This window comes from Brachycentrus maculatus, unplaced genomic scaffold, assembly GCF_059751285.1.
Source record: "Brachycentrus maculatus isolate JH-2025_06_01 unplaced genomic scaffold, ASM5975128v1 h1tg000149l, whole genome shotgun sequence".
Taxonomy (NCBI): domain Eukaryota; kingdom Metazoa; phylum Arthropoda; class Insecta; order Trichoptera; family Brachycentridae; genus Brachycentrus; species Brachycentrus maculatus.
In genome coordinates this window covers 53,550-72,235 of record NW_028280902.1, presented here as the reverse complement: position 1 = coordinate 72,235, position 18,686 = coordinate 53,550, and the positions used below count along the sequence as shown (strand labels likewise).

Below are 18,686 nucleotides of genomic sequence, written 5' to 3'. Positions count from 1 at the left end.
TTTATACAATAAAAAAATTATCAAATCATTGATAAATTTTAATCGGGAGACGGTATTTTCAAACAATATATTATTGATATTTTGAAATAATTTTAAAACTTAACGCTTATCAAAATAACGCAATTCATAATTTTAAAATGATTTTGGATAAAAACAATCAAATTTATTGTGTCGGGTTGTGGTCCCGTGGTTAGTGTCGCGGACTCTTAAGTGAGTTTCTTGGTTCGAACCCACTCTACCACAATTTGAAATCTATTTCTAATAATGAGCCGCTTAGGCTCACAGAAAAGTATGAAATTGACGTATTTTTTGTAAATAATAAAAACACAAATATTACTCTTTTCATGTTATAAAATAATTAACAAGAATTAAAGATTTATGTAAAATATAGTTTGAGAACCCGACAAATCCAATTCATTAAGAATAAAAATACTTATGTTTGCAGCTTCAACGTTAATTTTTTTCAATAAGCTCGCAAAATCAGAATAATTATGTATTGACTTTATAAAATTACAAAACTTTGTTTTAACCACTTTTTTATTATAAGTACACTTAAACCTACTGGTTTCGACAAGAACCTTGTCATCATACTCATAATATTAATTATTAATTATTAAATGAGTATTTTAATGTTTTTAATATTTTAGAATTTAATAAACCCTGATGATGACAAAGTTGTTGTCGAAATCGGCAGGTTAAAGTGTACTAATAATAAAAAAAGTGGTTAAAACAAAGATTTTTAATTTTATAAAGTTTATAAAATGTGCCACAAAGTATCTGCGAAAAACATTCAAGAAATTATGTATCGACTACTCGTTCACAAATCTGGATTTTCTACACTCAGGAGTTATTTTAAAATTTGGATTTGGAGATTGAAATTAACTTTTAAATGTAAAAATAACCCTCATGTGATAAACTCATACTCAAAATCCACATAAATAAACACAAATATTGTATTTTTACATTGTAAATAATCAATCAATATTTCACTTTTTTTCTAAAGCTCCCACCACATTCCCACATTATATTGATATTCAATCAATCATATAAAGGTTTTCGCGTTCAAAGATATTTAAAAAAACATTTCCAATGCTCTCAAAGTCCCTCACTTATTTATTTATTATAACTGCAGACAGTTGGTAAAATTCCATTTTGAATTGTTGGGTAATATATCCAAAACTAAACACGGTTATTGAATTGAATTTTACTTTTATTTGATAATATGTGACGTCTTTCGTCTTAATAAGACATTATCAAACACTCAATCCAAAAACCGTGTTTAATTTTGGATATATTACCCAACAGTCCCTACCACTGTCAGCGGGGCGTGTAAGTCAATAATTGTACCAAAAATTGAATTAGACACATAATACGTACTGTCAAACTGTTCTAATCGATACTTTTCCTTCCATCTAAAAAGATTCTTCTCTTGCCCCTTAAACTTCTCTCGTCTCAAACCTTTTTTCGCCTCTTCGAAATTTTTCTCATCTTCGGTCCCGAGTTGATTCAGATAAAATGTACTCATCGAGTGTTTTATATCCGAAGATATCCATAAAATAATTGGTATTCCAATCAGGCGTTCATTCGATCCTTACATCGTTGCCTAAAAATCCAATTAATTACATTGTCTAACGAGTGCTTTAGCAGACAATGCGAAAACAATACACATCCGTTTATGGAGCACAATTTGATCACTCATTCCATTTTGAACAGGAAAACAATGGCGAATTTAATAAACAAGAAATTAATTACGACATCCGACAGCTAACTCCATTATTAATACACATACTCTAAGTGCTGTTGTAAAATTAATTTAAATTATATAAAACAAATAACTTTATGAAGCTAACAATATAGATATAAGCATTTCGTTTTGATTTTCTTAAAAACTTTTTAAATATATTATATACGTAGGTAGTCAACTTGATATGAAAGACCTATCGTTCCTCTTTGTATGAAAGAAGATGGAAGCCTTATCATATCAGGGCGTACGACCTGGCATTTGGCCGGTTTAAACGATCGCTTCATACACTTGTGTAACGTTCACCATTCTGCCATTTATTGAACATCCATATTGCATCAATTCTTGAAACCTGTATGTATGCAATGGTCTCGGACTTTCCACACGTAGTGGGTACGATTTTAAACTTTTTAAAAGCTCTGTGTGTTCTACGTACACTTTTTCTATCAATATAATTAAACACACATAAGGCACGCACATCAATTACATTTTTAATTAATTTAATCACTAAAATAATATTATTTATCAAAATATAATGCAATCTTAGATATCGAAAGCATCTCGTTATGAAAACATCGAATTACGAAAAAAAAATCTTGAAGAAATGATTCGATTAGCGAACATAAATTAGGGTTACGAACAGTAAGTCGATTATTTTCGGACTAATATCTAGGGAATATTAACACAGAAGAACTAAAATAGATCATAATTAACATCAAAAGACGATTAGCGACAGGAGAAACCCTTCAGAAATAGAAAACGGAAGCAAGCTTCTACATAGTTCCATTCCAACGAAATGTGATCATACTTTGTGAAAAAAAATCACAAAAAATGTAATTTTTTTTTCCACTTTATAAATAGGTTTAGTGATAAAACTATTATTATAAAATCCTGGAATAAAATGGATCTCATTGGACGGGCTATAGAAACTTCATTCTTCAAAACCTTATCTGCACCCAATGGTGCATAGGGCACTGCATTATATAAACGCAGTGTTATTTTGATCGTTAACACATGAAGGAAAGGTGATCAGCCCTCCGCTTCAGGTTCCAGTCCAGGGTAATATTGAATAAATATTAGAATGAAAAAATCACTTAAGTTTATTTATTTGACCCCCCTGGGAATCGAACCCGGGACCTCCAGAACGCTAGCCGAGCGTGCTGACCATTACACTACGGAGGCGGACAGAAACTTGATTAGTATTACGTATCTGATGTTCCCCCCAATCAATAACACTGTTTTTATTTGGTAATTTTTCGGCGAAAATTTTCAATATTTTTTTTTAAAAAGTTTTTAAAAAAATGTGATTTTCTAAGGGTCCGGAACAGATTAATCCATTGTACATTTTTTGTAGAAACAGTTTCAAGTAACAAATTAAATTTGTAACCCGAGGTTCTACTATACTCTATATTTTCTCATTTAAAGAAACGTACGAAATGCTTTGAAAGACTATATTTACAGCTACTTTAAAAAAATCAATACTATCATTTGAACATTTACTTCACTAATGTTCAAATATTATACACTGTTTTTACTTTATTTTATTTACGAAGCAATAAAATTAAAGCTAGTTTATTCCACTCGGTTGATCATATAACTTTTTAATTTACTCGTATTTGAATGCCTTGGCATATGTTGCCCTGAATTGAATAAAAAAAATCAAAGCACTAAAGATTTTTCTTTAATTTATTTATTTCACTTCATAACCAATCATTTATATGGCCACATATCACTTTATCGGTATTATTTTTAATATTAATAATTATAAATAATAATCAAAGAATTAGCCACAACAGATAACAATTTTTCTCGACCAAACAACGAGTAGTTTAATTAATATCAGATAGATCTTTATTAATTTATCTAGTACAATTTCGATTTAAACCGATGCAATTTCCGAGCACAATATAACTTGGAGCTCCTGTCGTAAGCTACACTAGTCACAAACTTACGATATTACACTGACGAATATAAAAAGAACTACTGATAATCTGATAATGCACCAATACATACAATAATATCAACCAGTCAATCTTTTGTTTATTAGTGTTAGTTAACGTATTGAATTTATCTCCTGATTAGATAACTCTGACATAAACGGTAAAAGGATAATGATTGATAAGGGGAAACGATTGCAAAACAGGCTCTAAGTTTTTTTTTTACATTTATTGATTCGGCAGTCACATCCATTTTTAATTGAAGTTTCATTTGGTAAATACCACTTTTTCTTTAAATCTATTGTGGCACGTATTTTGATGCAGTCCGAATCATTTTCAAATAATGCAAGTGAAGCAAAGTCTAAATTTTATACATTTATTTCGGTGAGTTACTAAGATTACTTTTTTTTTTTTTTTTTTTGACATCTCATCAAAGATGAAGAAGAATATGGAAGTCTGGGCATTTACGGGGCTTACGACCGTCATAGGCTGGTTTAAGTGATCACTCTACACACGTGTAACATTCACCAATTCTACTTACATTACTTACATTTTTGTTAAAAAAAAATAAAAATAGGATTTAAGGGTTGTGTCCTTGGGATGTTAAAGGTCTAATTTATTTATTTATTCATAAATTATTTTTTATTTTAACATAGAAAAATCAGGATAATTTTCTTGGATCTCAATAAAATTAAATTCTCAATCAAATTCGTTTAGAAAAAATCGATAGAAAAATCACTTTTCTGAAATACCGAAAACCCACATATTATTCTTGCTGATTAGCCTGAGATTAAAAATAAAATCATTTTTTATGTAAACCATATAATAATAATAAAACCCTTATCCGCACCCGAATGGTGCATAGGGCACTGTGTCATATAAACGCAGTGTTAACTTGATCGTTTTTACACATGAAGGAAAGGTGATCAGCCCTCCGCTTCAGGTACCAGTCCAGGGTAATATTGGATAAATGTGACAGTGAAAAAATCACTTATATTTATTTTACCCCCCTTGGGAATCGAACCCGGGACCTCCAGAACGGTAGCCGAGCGTGCTGACCATTACACTACGGAGGCGGACTCCTATAAGTTTCGAGAAATTTTTTTTTTTTTAAATCAAAATCGGAAAATACAAACGGTCAGTAAAATTGATTTGTATGTTTACCTGTAATGTTGATGAGAATACCTGTAGTTCTCGAAACTAGTCGTGTTTGCAGTAATAAACTCAAAAGTGGTCTTATACAAGTGTTACATTTTTATAATTCAATCTATGGTGATTTAAATCTTTTAAAAAATTGCCTTATCAATAAATAATTATCAGCATTCGTTTTTTTCAATATGTACCATAATTTCTCAAACTTTTAAACCTAGAAAATTGTGGAAAAAGAAAAAAAAAAGATAACTGAAAAAGATATCAATTATGTAGCTATTTTCAAAGGTCAGTCACTACACCGTTTACCCTACGAATGGAAATTTATTTTTTAATACATATTTAATTAGTAATAAAACACCTGAGGTATTTTTGGATACTATTATAAAAATAATATATTCTTTATTGCAGTATTATTAGGCAAAAAGTGTAATACTTAGTCCGCAATAAATAAAATCTTCGCCTCTTCCACATTCATGCCTCTCCTCATGCATACCCGCCGATTATTCCGACTCCTGACCTGACCACGCCCAAGTACTTGAAATACTTGACATGCCAAGTTTTCCTCGGTCTTCCTCTGATATTCTACATACAGTATTACCAACCACATTCAAGAGGGAATTTAATTATTTCAATAATTGATACGGCAGTCACTTTGTGGTAAAATCTATCCATTTTTAATTAAAGTTTTACTTAGTAAATAATACTATTTCTTAAAATCTACTGTGACACGTGTTTCGATGCATTCCGCATCATTTTCAAACACCGTGTCACAGTAGATTTTAAGAAATAGTGGTATTTACTAAGTAAAACATTCATTAAAAAAAGGGAATTTAATATTTAATATTTGAAACAATTTTTTTTTATATGCTACAATTTTTTAATTGAAATTCATTGCCAATATATACAATCTCTGATATATACATACATATATACTAAATAAATAAATAAGATTAAAACTCCTTTCAAAATTTATATGAAGAAAATTTCCTTGAAATATTATTACAACACAAATGACAAAGAGTAATATGAATGCTCAAAGTTTTCATGGCCATGTCGTTTTGTTGTTGAATTTAGTTGAAAACTTGAAATGTGAAAAGGGCGTACAGTAAGGAATAAATTATTTAAACGAAGTGCTTATTTAAGGTTATGTAGGGTTTATCAAAGGTTTTCCACATAAAAGTTACACAAAGTAAGAAGTTGTAAAGAATTGTAATGAAAGAAATACATACAACAAAAAACAAATTAAATATTTATTTAAAAATGTTAAATTTTACCAAACTAGGTGATAGATGTCTCTAGTGGAAGTTCTAATGATTCAAGAACGACGTTTCGAAATGGGACTTCCAAGAATTTGAGTAGTGTGGTTGTCAATAAAGGGTAAAATTGGTGAATGTTACACGCGTGTATATCACTTAGGCCAGCCTATGACGGTCGTCAGCCCCGTAAATGCCCAGACTTCCATATTCTTATTCATCTTTAATGAGTTGTAAAAAAATATTTCATACAAACTAGGTGAGTAGAAAATAAAATTGTTTTTTCAGAGAATCTCACCCATAATATATATATATATATATATATATATATATATATATATATATATATATATATATATATATATATATATATATATATATATATATATATATATATATATATATATATATATATTATATATATATTATATATATATATATATATATATATATATATATATATATATATATATATATATATATATATATATATATATATATATATACATATATATATATATATATATATATATATATATATATATATATATATATATATATATATATATATATATATATATATATATATATATATATATATATATATATATATATATATATATATATATATATATATATATATATATATATATATATATATATATATATATATATATATATATATATATATATATATATATATGTATATATATATCCGCCTCCGTAGTGTAATGGTCAGTATGCTCGCCTACCGTTCTGGAGGTCCCGGGTTCGATTCCCAGGGGGGTTTAATAAATATAAGTGATTTTTGCACTCTAATATTTATTCAATATTACACTGGACTGGTACCTGAAGTGGAGGGCTGATCACCTTTCCGTCATGTGTAATCGATCGAGATAACACTGCGTTTATATGAAGCAGTGCCCTATGCACCATTGGGGTGCGGTAAGGGATTTATTATTATTATTATATATATATATATATATATATATATATATATATATATATATATATATATATATATATATATATATATATATATATAAAGCTTTCATTACAAGCTTAAAATTTGTACAAGATTAAAAGAAACTTATTTTTTAATTATTATTTGTAAAGAAAATCAAATCATTTATATTTTTTAATCATTATTTTAAAATGTTAAATTTAATTAAACTAGGCCAAATAAAAAATGATGTCAGGATACACGAGTGTAGGGTTTCATCTTCTCTGCCTACCCCTGTAGAGAAACAGTGGAAGTAGTGGTCCTATAGTTTTCAATTACAACATCGAGAATATTATCTTTTATCAATTAACTAAAAAATGTAGAATAATATAACTCGTAAATATTTTGCTTACAATAAACAAAATTATACTTCCCTGTTCATCCCTATTTACATTTTTCAACCCTCTGTTTGTTATCTTCAATGAGGATGTAACAAAAATTAAATGAAGGTAACAGCTCTGATAACCTCCTTAACAGTTATGCAGTTGAAAGAAAATAAATGAAAAAAATATGTATATTATTTTTTAACATCTCATCAAAGATGAAGACGAATATGGAAGTCTGGGCATTTACGGGTCTGACGACCGTCATAGAATGCCCAGACTTCCATATTCTTCTTCATGTTTGATGAGATGCCAAAAATTAATATGAGAATAACTCCTGTAATTGGAGATAATCCAGATTTTGTGAACAAGTATTTAGACACACTCAAAATGTCGTAAAAAATGTGTTCAATAGAATATTATTTAAAAAAACTTAATTATAAAGTGTTGGATTTTACCACACAGGGCAAAATAGAAAATAAAATATTTTTTTGATAATCTTACAAGTATAAAATTAAAGTGAAAGCTCTAATTATCCAACATTAAAATCCTTAGGATTAAATTTATATTAAAAATATACGTTTCTTTTTATTGAAAAGCATAACTTTGAGGAATAATATGATTTAGTTTTTTTTTAAATAACTTTAATTCTAATAATACCACTTTTGAGTTGATAAATGAAAACACAACTAGTTTCGAGAACATCCGTAATTCTCAAAACTTCTTCTTCTTACCCTCATTCACACCCAATGGTGCATAGGGCACTGCATCATATAAACGCAGTGTTATCTTGATCGTTAACACATGAAGAAAAGGTGATCAGCCTTCCGCTTCAGGTACCAGTCGAGGGTAATATATTGAATAAATAACAGTGAAAAAAGTACAAAACTAGTTGTTATTAAATTAATAAACTCAAAAGTGGTCTTATACAAAAGTTAATTCTTATATTCCAATAAAAATCACATGAAAATATATACAAACATTGAAATTCAAATAAATTGGTAGTCATTCGTGTGCAGAATGGTGAATGCCACACATTGTATAAAGTGATAAATTGAATTAGCCAATGGCAGATCACAAACCCTGTGAATACCATATTGCCATATTAATTACTTCCCACGTATGGATAGATATTTCAATAAAATATTTATTTGACTTCATTTATTTTCTTCAATCATATTCTTCTTCTTCAAACCATTATCCGCACCCCAATGGTGCATAGGGCACTGCATCATATAAATGCAGTGTTATCTTGATCGTAAACACATGAAGGAAAGGTGATCAGCCCTCCACTTCAGGTACCAGTCCAGTTATAGTTCTGCATATCCATGTTTTATATATTTTTCGCATTTCTACCAGTGTACGAGTATCTAATTTATTGCCTTTCATTCAGTTTTGTTTTTTACTGCTGGAGTGTACATATAAATATGTATATAAGGGAAAATAACAATATAAATATTCCGTTTTCATACAGATTGAAAGGTTTTATCAGTCGTAAAACCGTTCCTTCCGTATGGTGGATTTCGATATTATCTCTAGGGTTGACTTTCATCACAGCGATAATAGCGAGCGACGAACGCTCCCATTTCTGAATTATTTGTGTTTTTTATTTCTTAATCATAACTCGTAAATTCTTCCATAAGGCAAACGCAGTAATTAAAAATACCAAAACTTATTGAACGCTGCGACCGTACTGCTTTTGGACCGATTCAGCCATTTAACTTATTCGTTTGACTGTCGTACTAGTGTTGTGACGCAATGTGGGTTCGTCGATTATGATCAGTTGTCAATAATGGGTAGATTGATGGATGATGAATGATACACGTGATTAAAGTTATCACCTAAACCAGCCTATGATAGGTTGTTAGCCCTGCAAATACCCAGACTTTTTGGTAAAATCTATGCATTTTTAATTTTAATTTCGCATATTCAATACCACTTTTTCATATTTGAAACAGTAGTAATTACTAATTAAAACTTAAATTTAATTCCACAATATTCTTTATCTTAGCTGATATTTCAAAAAATGTAAAACAACTAGTGGATATACCCACATTTATATGTATTTGGACACACTCAGAATGTTGTGCATCAACAATATTATTTTTCAAATAACAGTTCAAATACTTAAATGGTGTGACAGATTGGTGTGGCGTTCAATTATCTCTGCCTACCTATGCAGGCTAGCGGTGTGATGGTTAGTTAGTAAGTTTATTTAAAAATCAGACGAACATGCGTTAGTTTAACCAAATCATGACCGCACCCAAATGAAAATTTGTATCCATTCATAATCACGTGCGTCTGACGCACAAATATGACGCTGCTATGAAAATGCGCCTTAAGGCAGAACGAGGTTTGAAGTAGACGAATATAATATTATATAATAACATGTAAACAACAACGTTATTTTGATATATTCGTAAAACAACAAAGCTTTTCAGAAAATATATTTGAAATTGAAATCTTCAATAAAGTCAATATTCAATATTTAAATATGTAGCATTGTAAATAGGGAAATGAAATGAAATGTTAAGGAAACATTTAAGTATAATTTACATTTGAAGCACTAAATTTGTGATATTTTCATTTTATAATAAAAATGTAACGTTGTTTTAAAATCACAATAAATATTTTATTATAACGTAATTATAATTTCTACCGGTCAGCTTCGAAACCGGTAGACATTATAATTAAGTTATAATAAAATATTTATAGTGTTTTTAAACAAACTTACATTTCAATTATAATTATGAAATATTTAAGATTATCTTCGTATTTATAGATAGATTCACTCATCAATTATCATACGGATACTTTACAGTTTTCCATACAGCATCCAACATCAGGAAACTAATCACTCATTTGACTCATATACACTTTAATTATTACTCAGATAGTCACATACAAGGGGCAAGTTATGAACAATTAAGAAAATTTAGAAATACATAAAAACTAACATCAATTAATAACATAATTTTCCAAAATACGTCACCAAAAAGTCCGGCCCTTAACCCCCCCCCCTCTTTATTTATTTTCCCACAACCTATATATAAACCTGTTTTATTTACACGTTCGTTTTAGTAATCACCTGTCGATGGGGAACAACTGTGGAGGTCTTCAACAAAAACTTACATTTCCAATATTGCACAAAAAATCCCCTAAATGCAAATCTGTTCTGTTTACTGTATTCTATCGAAATCTTAATTAAAGTTGCGACAAAGCGTGATCAATCCTGTGTCAAACCAATATGAAATCATTAAATCACACCAAAACAATTTTACAAGCTAGAATTCCTGATTATTTAAAATCATTTATAAAGAAAATGTAACGTTTTGGTGACGACCTGCACAACTATAGTTTTCAAAACTACTACTACTACTACTACTACTACCATCACGCCGCAGGGGTAGGTTTAGTAGAGTTTTCAAAACTTTTTGTGTGCAATGAAATAAAACTTAATGATTGGTTTCATACAAGTGTTAAATTTTTTTTTAAATAATCAAACAATTATTTAAATAAATAAATGAGGACTTCCTATTAAATTGGACGAATGTAGAAGCACATGAAGTCTAATTGATCCCAAACCAAAGGTTGACCTACTTACCTATTGTATATTAATAATACGGGTCAGCGGATCCCTGCTTTGTGAAAACAAGGCCATTTGAATTTTCGCGTTAAGGAACCATTGAAAAATTCAATAGAAGAGTTCAGAAGGTTTTGTTTGTAACAAAATTCAAATAATCTTACTTGTTTTATTAAAGTTCTCAACTCGAGATAAAACATTACAAAAAAGATCTGAGCTTCGCAGGGCTTACGATCTGGCATTTGGCTGGCTTAAGTGATCAATTTATACACTTGTGTAACGTTCACCGTTCTGTCCATATTGTGTTAATTTTTTTAAGATGTTTATTTGCAACGTTGTTGGATTCCTTCCACATGCTAGTTCCTATTTGATACTTTTGGATATGGATGATTGTGGCAACACCAGTTGAGAAATATATGAAGTATGTATTTTAGCTTAATATAATTTAACATAGTTGAGATTTATTCCAGATAAGTTCACTTTTTTCTGCTTCTTTCTTAAAAAACTATAGATGTTTCATATCAAGTAAGGATACCCATAATATTGATATATGTATCATCTGTAGGGTGAACAATCCAGTGACAGAATAATTGATTGTGTATGTTGGTCCTCGGGTCGACCACAATCGCATGTGAAAAACATATTGTGTAGTTGTAAGTGTGTAGATCGCTATGGTGGTGACGGGTAGTATTGTTTTCATCCTGACGAAGAGACGGATACGTGCCGAAAATGGTAGACATAATAATCTCGGTGAGTGGTTATAAACTAATATTACTAAAAAATGGAAAATAATACAAAAGTAATTATTAAGTTAAGTGAAAACTTGTTTAAGGTGGATTTCAAATCCCCACCCTTTCGTTCCGGGTGGATTAACTAATCCCTTAGCGGTGAAGGCTCTCTATATTGCAATAGCTTCATCAGCCACTCGCAGTTTATAAGATTACGAGGTGCAGGTGTCACGTGACACTCGCTAAGCTAACGTAAGCTAAGTGATATTGACAATGACAACTATCAACATTGTCAAGGTGACTGATCCATTGCGTTATTATAATCAATACTGATGGTAATTTGAAACGTAGACCATTGGGCGGGCAGAACGAGGCGGCTGGAGGCGGCTGGAGGCATTTGAGATGTGGTGCTATATTGGGGCGTATATTGGGGATTTATTGTTTATTTTTGAATTATTATTCAATATACCGTAATTGATATTTAACTACATTACTTATCTTAGCTCCACATTACCCACTGAAATACGCACCATTACATGTTCCCCCTAGACTTAATAATATTTTATAAAAGAAATTATTTCATTAATTGATTCGGCTGTCACTTTGTGGTAAAATCTATCCATTTTTAATTAATGTTTTACTTAGTAATTAATGTTTACTGAACGTCCAAGGACCCAACTCTAAAATTTAGAATTAGCTTCACACACGGTGTTCTAAAATGATGCGGAATGCATCGAAACACGTGTCACAGTAGATTTTAAGAAATAGTGGTCTTTACTAAGTAAAACATTAATTAAAAAAGAAATTATTGTTAGTATATAAGGACATTTTGAACATATTTTTATTCAGTTTCTTATAATGTCTTAATAAGACGAAATGTGTAACATATTATCATAAAAAAATTAAATAAAGTTGAATTCAATCCATAACCTTGTTTAATTTTGGATATATGGTATTACCAAAAAAATAAATAGAATTCTACCAACTCTCTGCAGTTACAATAAATATGATTTTTGTCTTTTTTTTATATTTGTTAGTTGCCTTTTTTGTTTTGAAAATTTTCTTAGCCTATTATGTACAAGGATTTATAGCATATTTAGTTTATATCTCTTATAAATGATACTGGATGTGTATAGTTCACAATTAATGAATAAAGTTGATAACAATCTCCTTATCATTCATCGTTCAGTTTGTGTGATACCACTTTTATAATACACAAAGTGAACGATGAATGATAAGGGGAATGTTATATCACAATACCACAAAATTAACAACGCTTTTTAGATACAAAATAAAATAAATTTGATTCCTTAGAAAAAAAAAATACAACAATACAATACACACTATGGATTCAGTATCTCACATCAATCAAGATCCGTCACATAGCTCATTTATTTATCTGATTCGTCTTGTCATATTTTCCAAATAAGACACCACCAAATCGGCTGTCCAAATTTAAAACACAGTAAGGGACATTTTTTTTGTAGTAGGTTTTTTTTGGATTTTTGGACTAAATAGAGTCTACTTAGTTCATAAATGCAAAAAAAACTACTACAAAAAAATTGTCCCTTACTGTGTTTTAAATTTGGACAGCCGAAATCCGATAGATCCTTTTGTCCCACTGCCTCGTAAATTTTTGTCAACTGAATACGTCTTTTGTACATTCTGTTTCCAATTTAAATCTCTCCATTTCAAAATTGTACATACCCCTACCAAGTGGCATTCAATGGATTTTTTAGATGGGAATTGCATTTATTATTTACCTTGCTTATTGTGTACAAGGTTTATAGATCATTTAGTGGATTTTTGTTTCTTCTAGCTAATTAAATATGTTTTTATTTGAATCTATGTTGGGATCAGGAGGGATAATCTAGTGTGGGCCAATCAGGAACATCTCAGGGATTCATTGGTTAGAACATGTAGGGAACAACGAGTTATCAAACAGGACTGGGAAGCATAGATGTTTACTATCGAGCAACACAACAGCGAGCCAAATGTATTGGCCATAATATAAGAAACCCCGACTCGCTTCTTACGATTACGATTGGCTATAAAACGAATTAAACCATAAGTAGGGCTATGATAAGCGGTGTTTCATAAGGCGTAGCTAGATTTTAGAGTCACTTGGATGTTATGTAATTTAAAATGACAGATTTTAGTATTTACCAAGTAAACTTAAATTAAAAATGGATAGATATGGCTTTTAAACTTTAAGAGTTGAAGCATAAGAAGGACTATGATAAACGGTATTACATAAGGCGTAGCTAGATTTTAGAGTCACTTGGACGTTATGTAATTTAAAATGACAGATTTTGGTATTTACCAAGTAAACTTAAATTTAAAAAGATAGATATGGCTTTTAAACTTTAAGAGTTGAAGCATAAGAAGGGCTATGATAAGCGGTGTTTCATAAGGCGTAGCTAGATTTTAGAGTCACTTGGACGTTATGTAATTTAAAATGACAGATTTTGGTATTTACCAAGTAAACTTAAATTAAAAATGGATAGTTATGGCTTTAAAACTTTAAGAGTTGAAGCATAAGCGGTATTTCATAAGCCGTAGCTAGATTTTAGAATCACTTGGACGTTACGTAATTTAAAATGATAGATTTTAGTAGTAACCAAGTAAAATTTAAGTTTGAAATGAATAGATTTTACGACAAAAAGCCTACCGAGTCAATTAATGAAATTTAAAAAAATTCCGATATAAAATCAGCATTACGCATTCCAAATGAAAAAAAAATTGTTGAATTCGTACCTTCTATTAATTGTTTAAAATATGTAGGTGTGGGTAGAAGACACACCCATATAAATAATACAATATGGACTCATATGTTAGAATCAGTAGTCAATATTTCCCATAAAATTGAAGCACGCCATGCACCATGAAATTACCCATCATTTCATATTATAACATACTTCAGTCAAAACGTAAGTTTGAATCGAATCGATTATCAAGAATATATACATATATACAAATTTATACTGTATAACTAATTGACTGTTATGCTTCTCTACCTACATACATAAAACATCAACCGCTTCAGTGGAAATTCATCTTACATTTTGACATCTTAACATAGATGAAGAAGAATATGGAAGTCTAGGTATTTACAGGGCTTACGACCACCCTTAAAGTAATTTATTATGTGATAACTTTATAAACGTGTAACATTTACCATCCTACCCATACTAGATACTCAATTTTTTTTAAACTCATTTAAAATATATGACACGATTCATACGTCGCTTCGTGTGCAAGCATTGTGGCAGTATGTATGGTTGATTTAACTATTTTTTCTTTTTGATGAGACCCATTTTAAATGTATCCTTACCGAATTATTTTACATAAAAATTTACATTTTACTGAAAGATATTCGTTTGAAAATGCCACAACAAGGCGAAACAAATGCCACAAATATAATTTTATGTTTTTAATTTATATTTTTCTGAATATTGAATACCACTATTTCTTAAAATCTACTTTAACACGTGTTTGGATGCATTCCGCATCATTTTCATACGGTGTTTGAAAATGATGCGGAATGCAGCGAAACACGTATCACAGTAGATTTTAAGAAATAGTGGTATTTACTTAGTAAAAAATTGATTAAAAATGGATAGATTTTACCACAAAGTGACTGCCGAATCAATTATTGAAATAATTTTATGTATTTTTAAACATAAAATACAATTTGGTAGACTCAAAAAAACAGTGTTTGATTTTAACATTCAATATATGGATAAATTAAAATGGAGTCCTACAAATAAAACGCCAAATATATAAATAAAATAACTTATTTATAGACCAAACTTTTTGAACTTGTCCCTAGAAATAATCAAATATTCAAAAGCACAACGTATTACTATTCATATTATTAATATTATATTAATAATATTAATATTAATACGTTGTGCGATTCGTATTAATCTTAAAAGCTCTCCTAATAAAATCGATAGACTCGACTTTTCATTGTTTAGACGTCCTTAGGAGATATTGATCGTCTCACGACCAGCGGTTTATTTTTACCTGACTAATTGATTCATCGCACTCCTTCACTCATTCAGACTTGACGCGTTATCACATTAAGATTAAGGCTTTAAGTAAAACCTTGAAACACCTAACACGATTTTTTGCGTTAACTTTTATTATTATAGAATTTAAAAGCTCCTACCTCGAACTAAGTGTATTTTTTCAATTTAAGTCGAATTACACAGAAAAAGATAATTAAAATTAAGTCAAAACTGCCTTCTTAATTCTTATACTCGTAAATTTGAGTTCATAGCGTTATAAAAATCACAACGTCAATAAATTCTAGCCGTTTTTATGCATACTTAAAAAGTACCTTAAAAATACATTTTCTATGTTAAACCTTATTAAAAACGTTATATCAGGCATTTCATTCAAGTTGTGGAGAAAAATATAATGCGATTTGTGTGAATATCACACATATTGTATTCTATCAAATACTGTGAACTTGTGGTTTTAAAACATGGTTAAAAAATGCAATAAAATGAGAAAAATACTGATATTTAAAGAATTTATTAAAATACGAATTATCAAATATGTACTGGGGATTTTTTTTAAATACATTTTATTATGATTTAAAACGATTGTCCAAAACAGCGATAAAAAATATACCGATTTTTAATTAGTTTATTAAAATACCAATTTTGAAATACTGTTTATTTGAAAGTTGATTTATTTTAAAATAATAAAATGTGAATGTGGCTTTAAAACAAAATTTTCATAATTCAATGAATTGAATTAGAAATTCCGATTTAATTAGATTTTTCGGATATGAACATATAATCAAATACTTATGTCCTGCAAATTTTTTGGTTATTTTTTTTTAATTTATATAAATATATTCAAATTATTGTTAAAGTAAATTGAATTAACTCAATGAAATGAGTAAGAAATATGGACTGATATTTCATTAGTTTATTAAGATACACACTATCAAATTCTGTAATTTTTTTTGTTTTAATATGTATAAAGTTGTAAAACTAAATTAAAATAATGCAATAAAATGAGAGAAAGAATACTCATATTTAATTATTTTTTTAAACACATTATCAAATACTGTGAATCAATAAGTTGAATCGTTTTGTTGAATATGATATACATATTCAACAAAACGATTCAACTTTTTTTATTATTTATACTCCAATTAATTTAATTATTTACAAAAAAAAAGAGGTAAAAGAACTGTGAACAGAGTGTATCAATACGATTGTAAAAAAATTAAAATAATGCATCAAAATGAGAAAAATACCAATTACAAATTGATTTATTAAAATACAAATATATCAAATACTTTTTTATATTTTTAAGTAATAAAAACATATATAAATATTATTTTTTAACCCTTTCCGGTCCCCCAAAATTAAAAAAAATCTAGTTAGACAGTTACATTCCATCTGGAAAAATCATTTGTCCTCTGCTCCATATACTGTTGTAAAAGATACGAGTGACAAAAATGTAAGCTTGGAATTTAAATAAATAATACTTATGATGAAAAAATGTCGAATAACATCCAACATGGGATCTAAGAGGAAAAAATCGAGGTCGAATGAGATTCGACATTGGACCAATAAGGGTAAAATGCTTTTGAATAACTAATTGTTAGATAGCAGTATAAGGGTTGCGTGTAAGATGCAACTAACCTTTGATGGATCCCTTCGACTTGGAGTGCTTCTGTTTCGGGGATGGAGATGGTGTTCCGGTGGAAGAGTTCTGGCTCAGGGAGCTAGTGGTATCAGGACACTGATAGTCCGTGGCCTGAAAAATTATTCAGTATTAAGCGTAGTTTCAGTTACGAATCTACTGAAAATTTCAATAATCTTCATCAAAATTCTTGCAATTTAATTCTTAACCCTAACTAACTAAATGTCACACTGCTTCCCAGCAGGGTAAGCAGAGAGAAAAGAACGCCAGACCATTCTATCTTTGCACACAATGTTTGCTGCTTTCTTCATGCATCTCTTCATACACACCCCCACGATTATTCCGACTCCTGACCTGACCACTTTAAATTCACCCAACGGATGAAAGAATACAACTGGGAAAAAAATATATGTATATATATACATATATATATATATATATATATATATATATATATATATATATATATATATATATATATATATATATATATATATATATATATATATATATATATATATATATATATATATATATATATATATATATATATATATATATATATATATATATATATATATATATATTTAAATATATATATATATATATATATATATATATATATATATATATATATAAATTTATATATATATGTATATATATATATATATATATATATATTTATATAAATATATATATATATATATATATATATATATATATATATATATATATATATATATATATATATATATATATATATATATATATATATATATATATATATTTAAATATATATATATATATATATATATATATATATATATATATATATATAAATTTATATATATATGTATATATATATATATATATATATATATATATTTATATAAATATATATATATATATATATATATATATATATATATATATATATATATATATATATATATATATATATATATATATATATATATATATATATATATATATATATATATATATATATATATATATATTTATATATATATATATATATATTTATATATATATATATATATATATATATATATATATATATATATATATATATATATATATATATATATATATATATATATATATATATATATATATATATATATATATATATATATATATATATTTATTTATTTATATATATATATATATATATATATATATATATTTATATATATATATATATATATATATATATATATATATATATATATATATATATATATATATATATATAAATATATATATATATATATA

General features: G+C 28.0%; 1 protein-coding gene across 2 annotated transcripts in view; it reads right to left on the bottom strand.

Moving 5' to 3' along the window:
* LOC148308766 (uncharacterized) overlaps positions 1-18,686 on the bottom strand; it is a 77,687-nt gene that overhangs the window by 16,436 nt on the left and 42,565 nt on the right. For both annotated transcript variants that reach the window (XM_088261173.1, XM_088261172.1), the window contains exon 7: positions 17,390-17,504. In XM_088261173.1, coding sequence (XP_088117299.1) covers positions 17,390-17,504 — 115 coding nt within the window. The remainder of the gene's footprint in view (positions 1-17,389; positions 17,505-18,686) is intronic.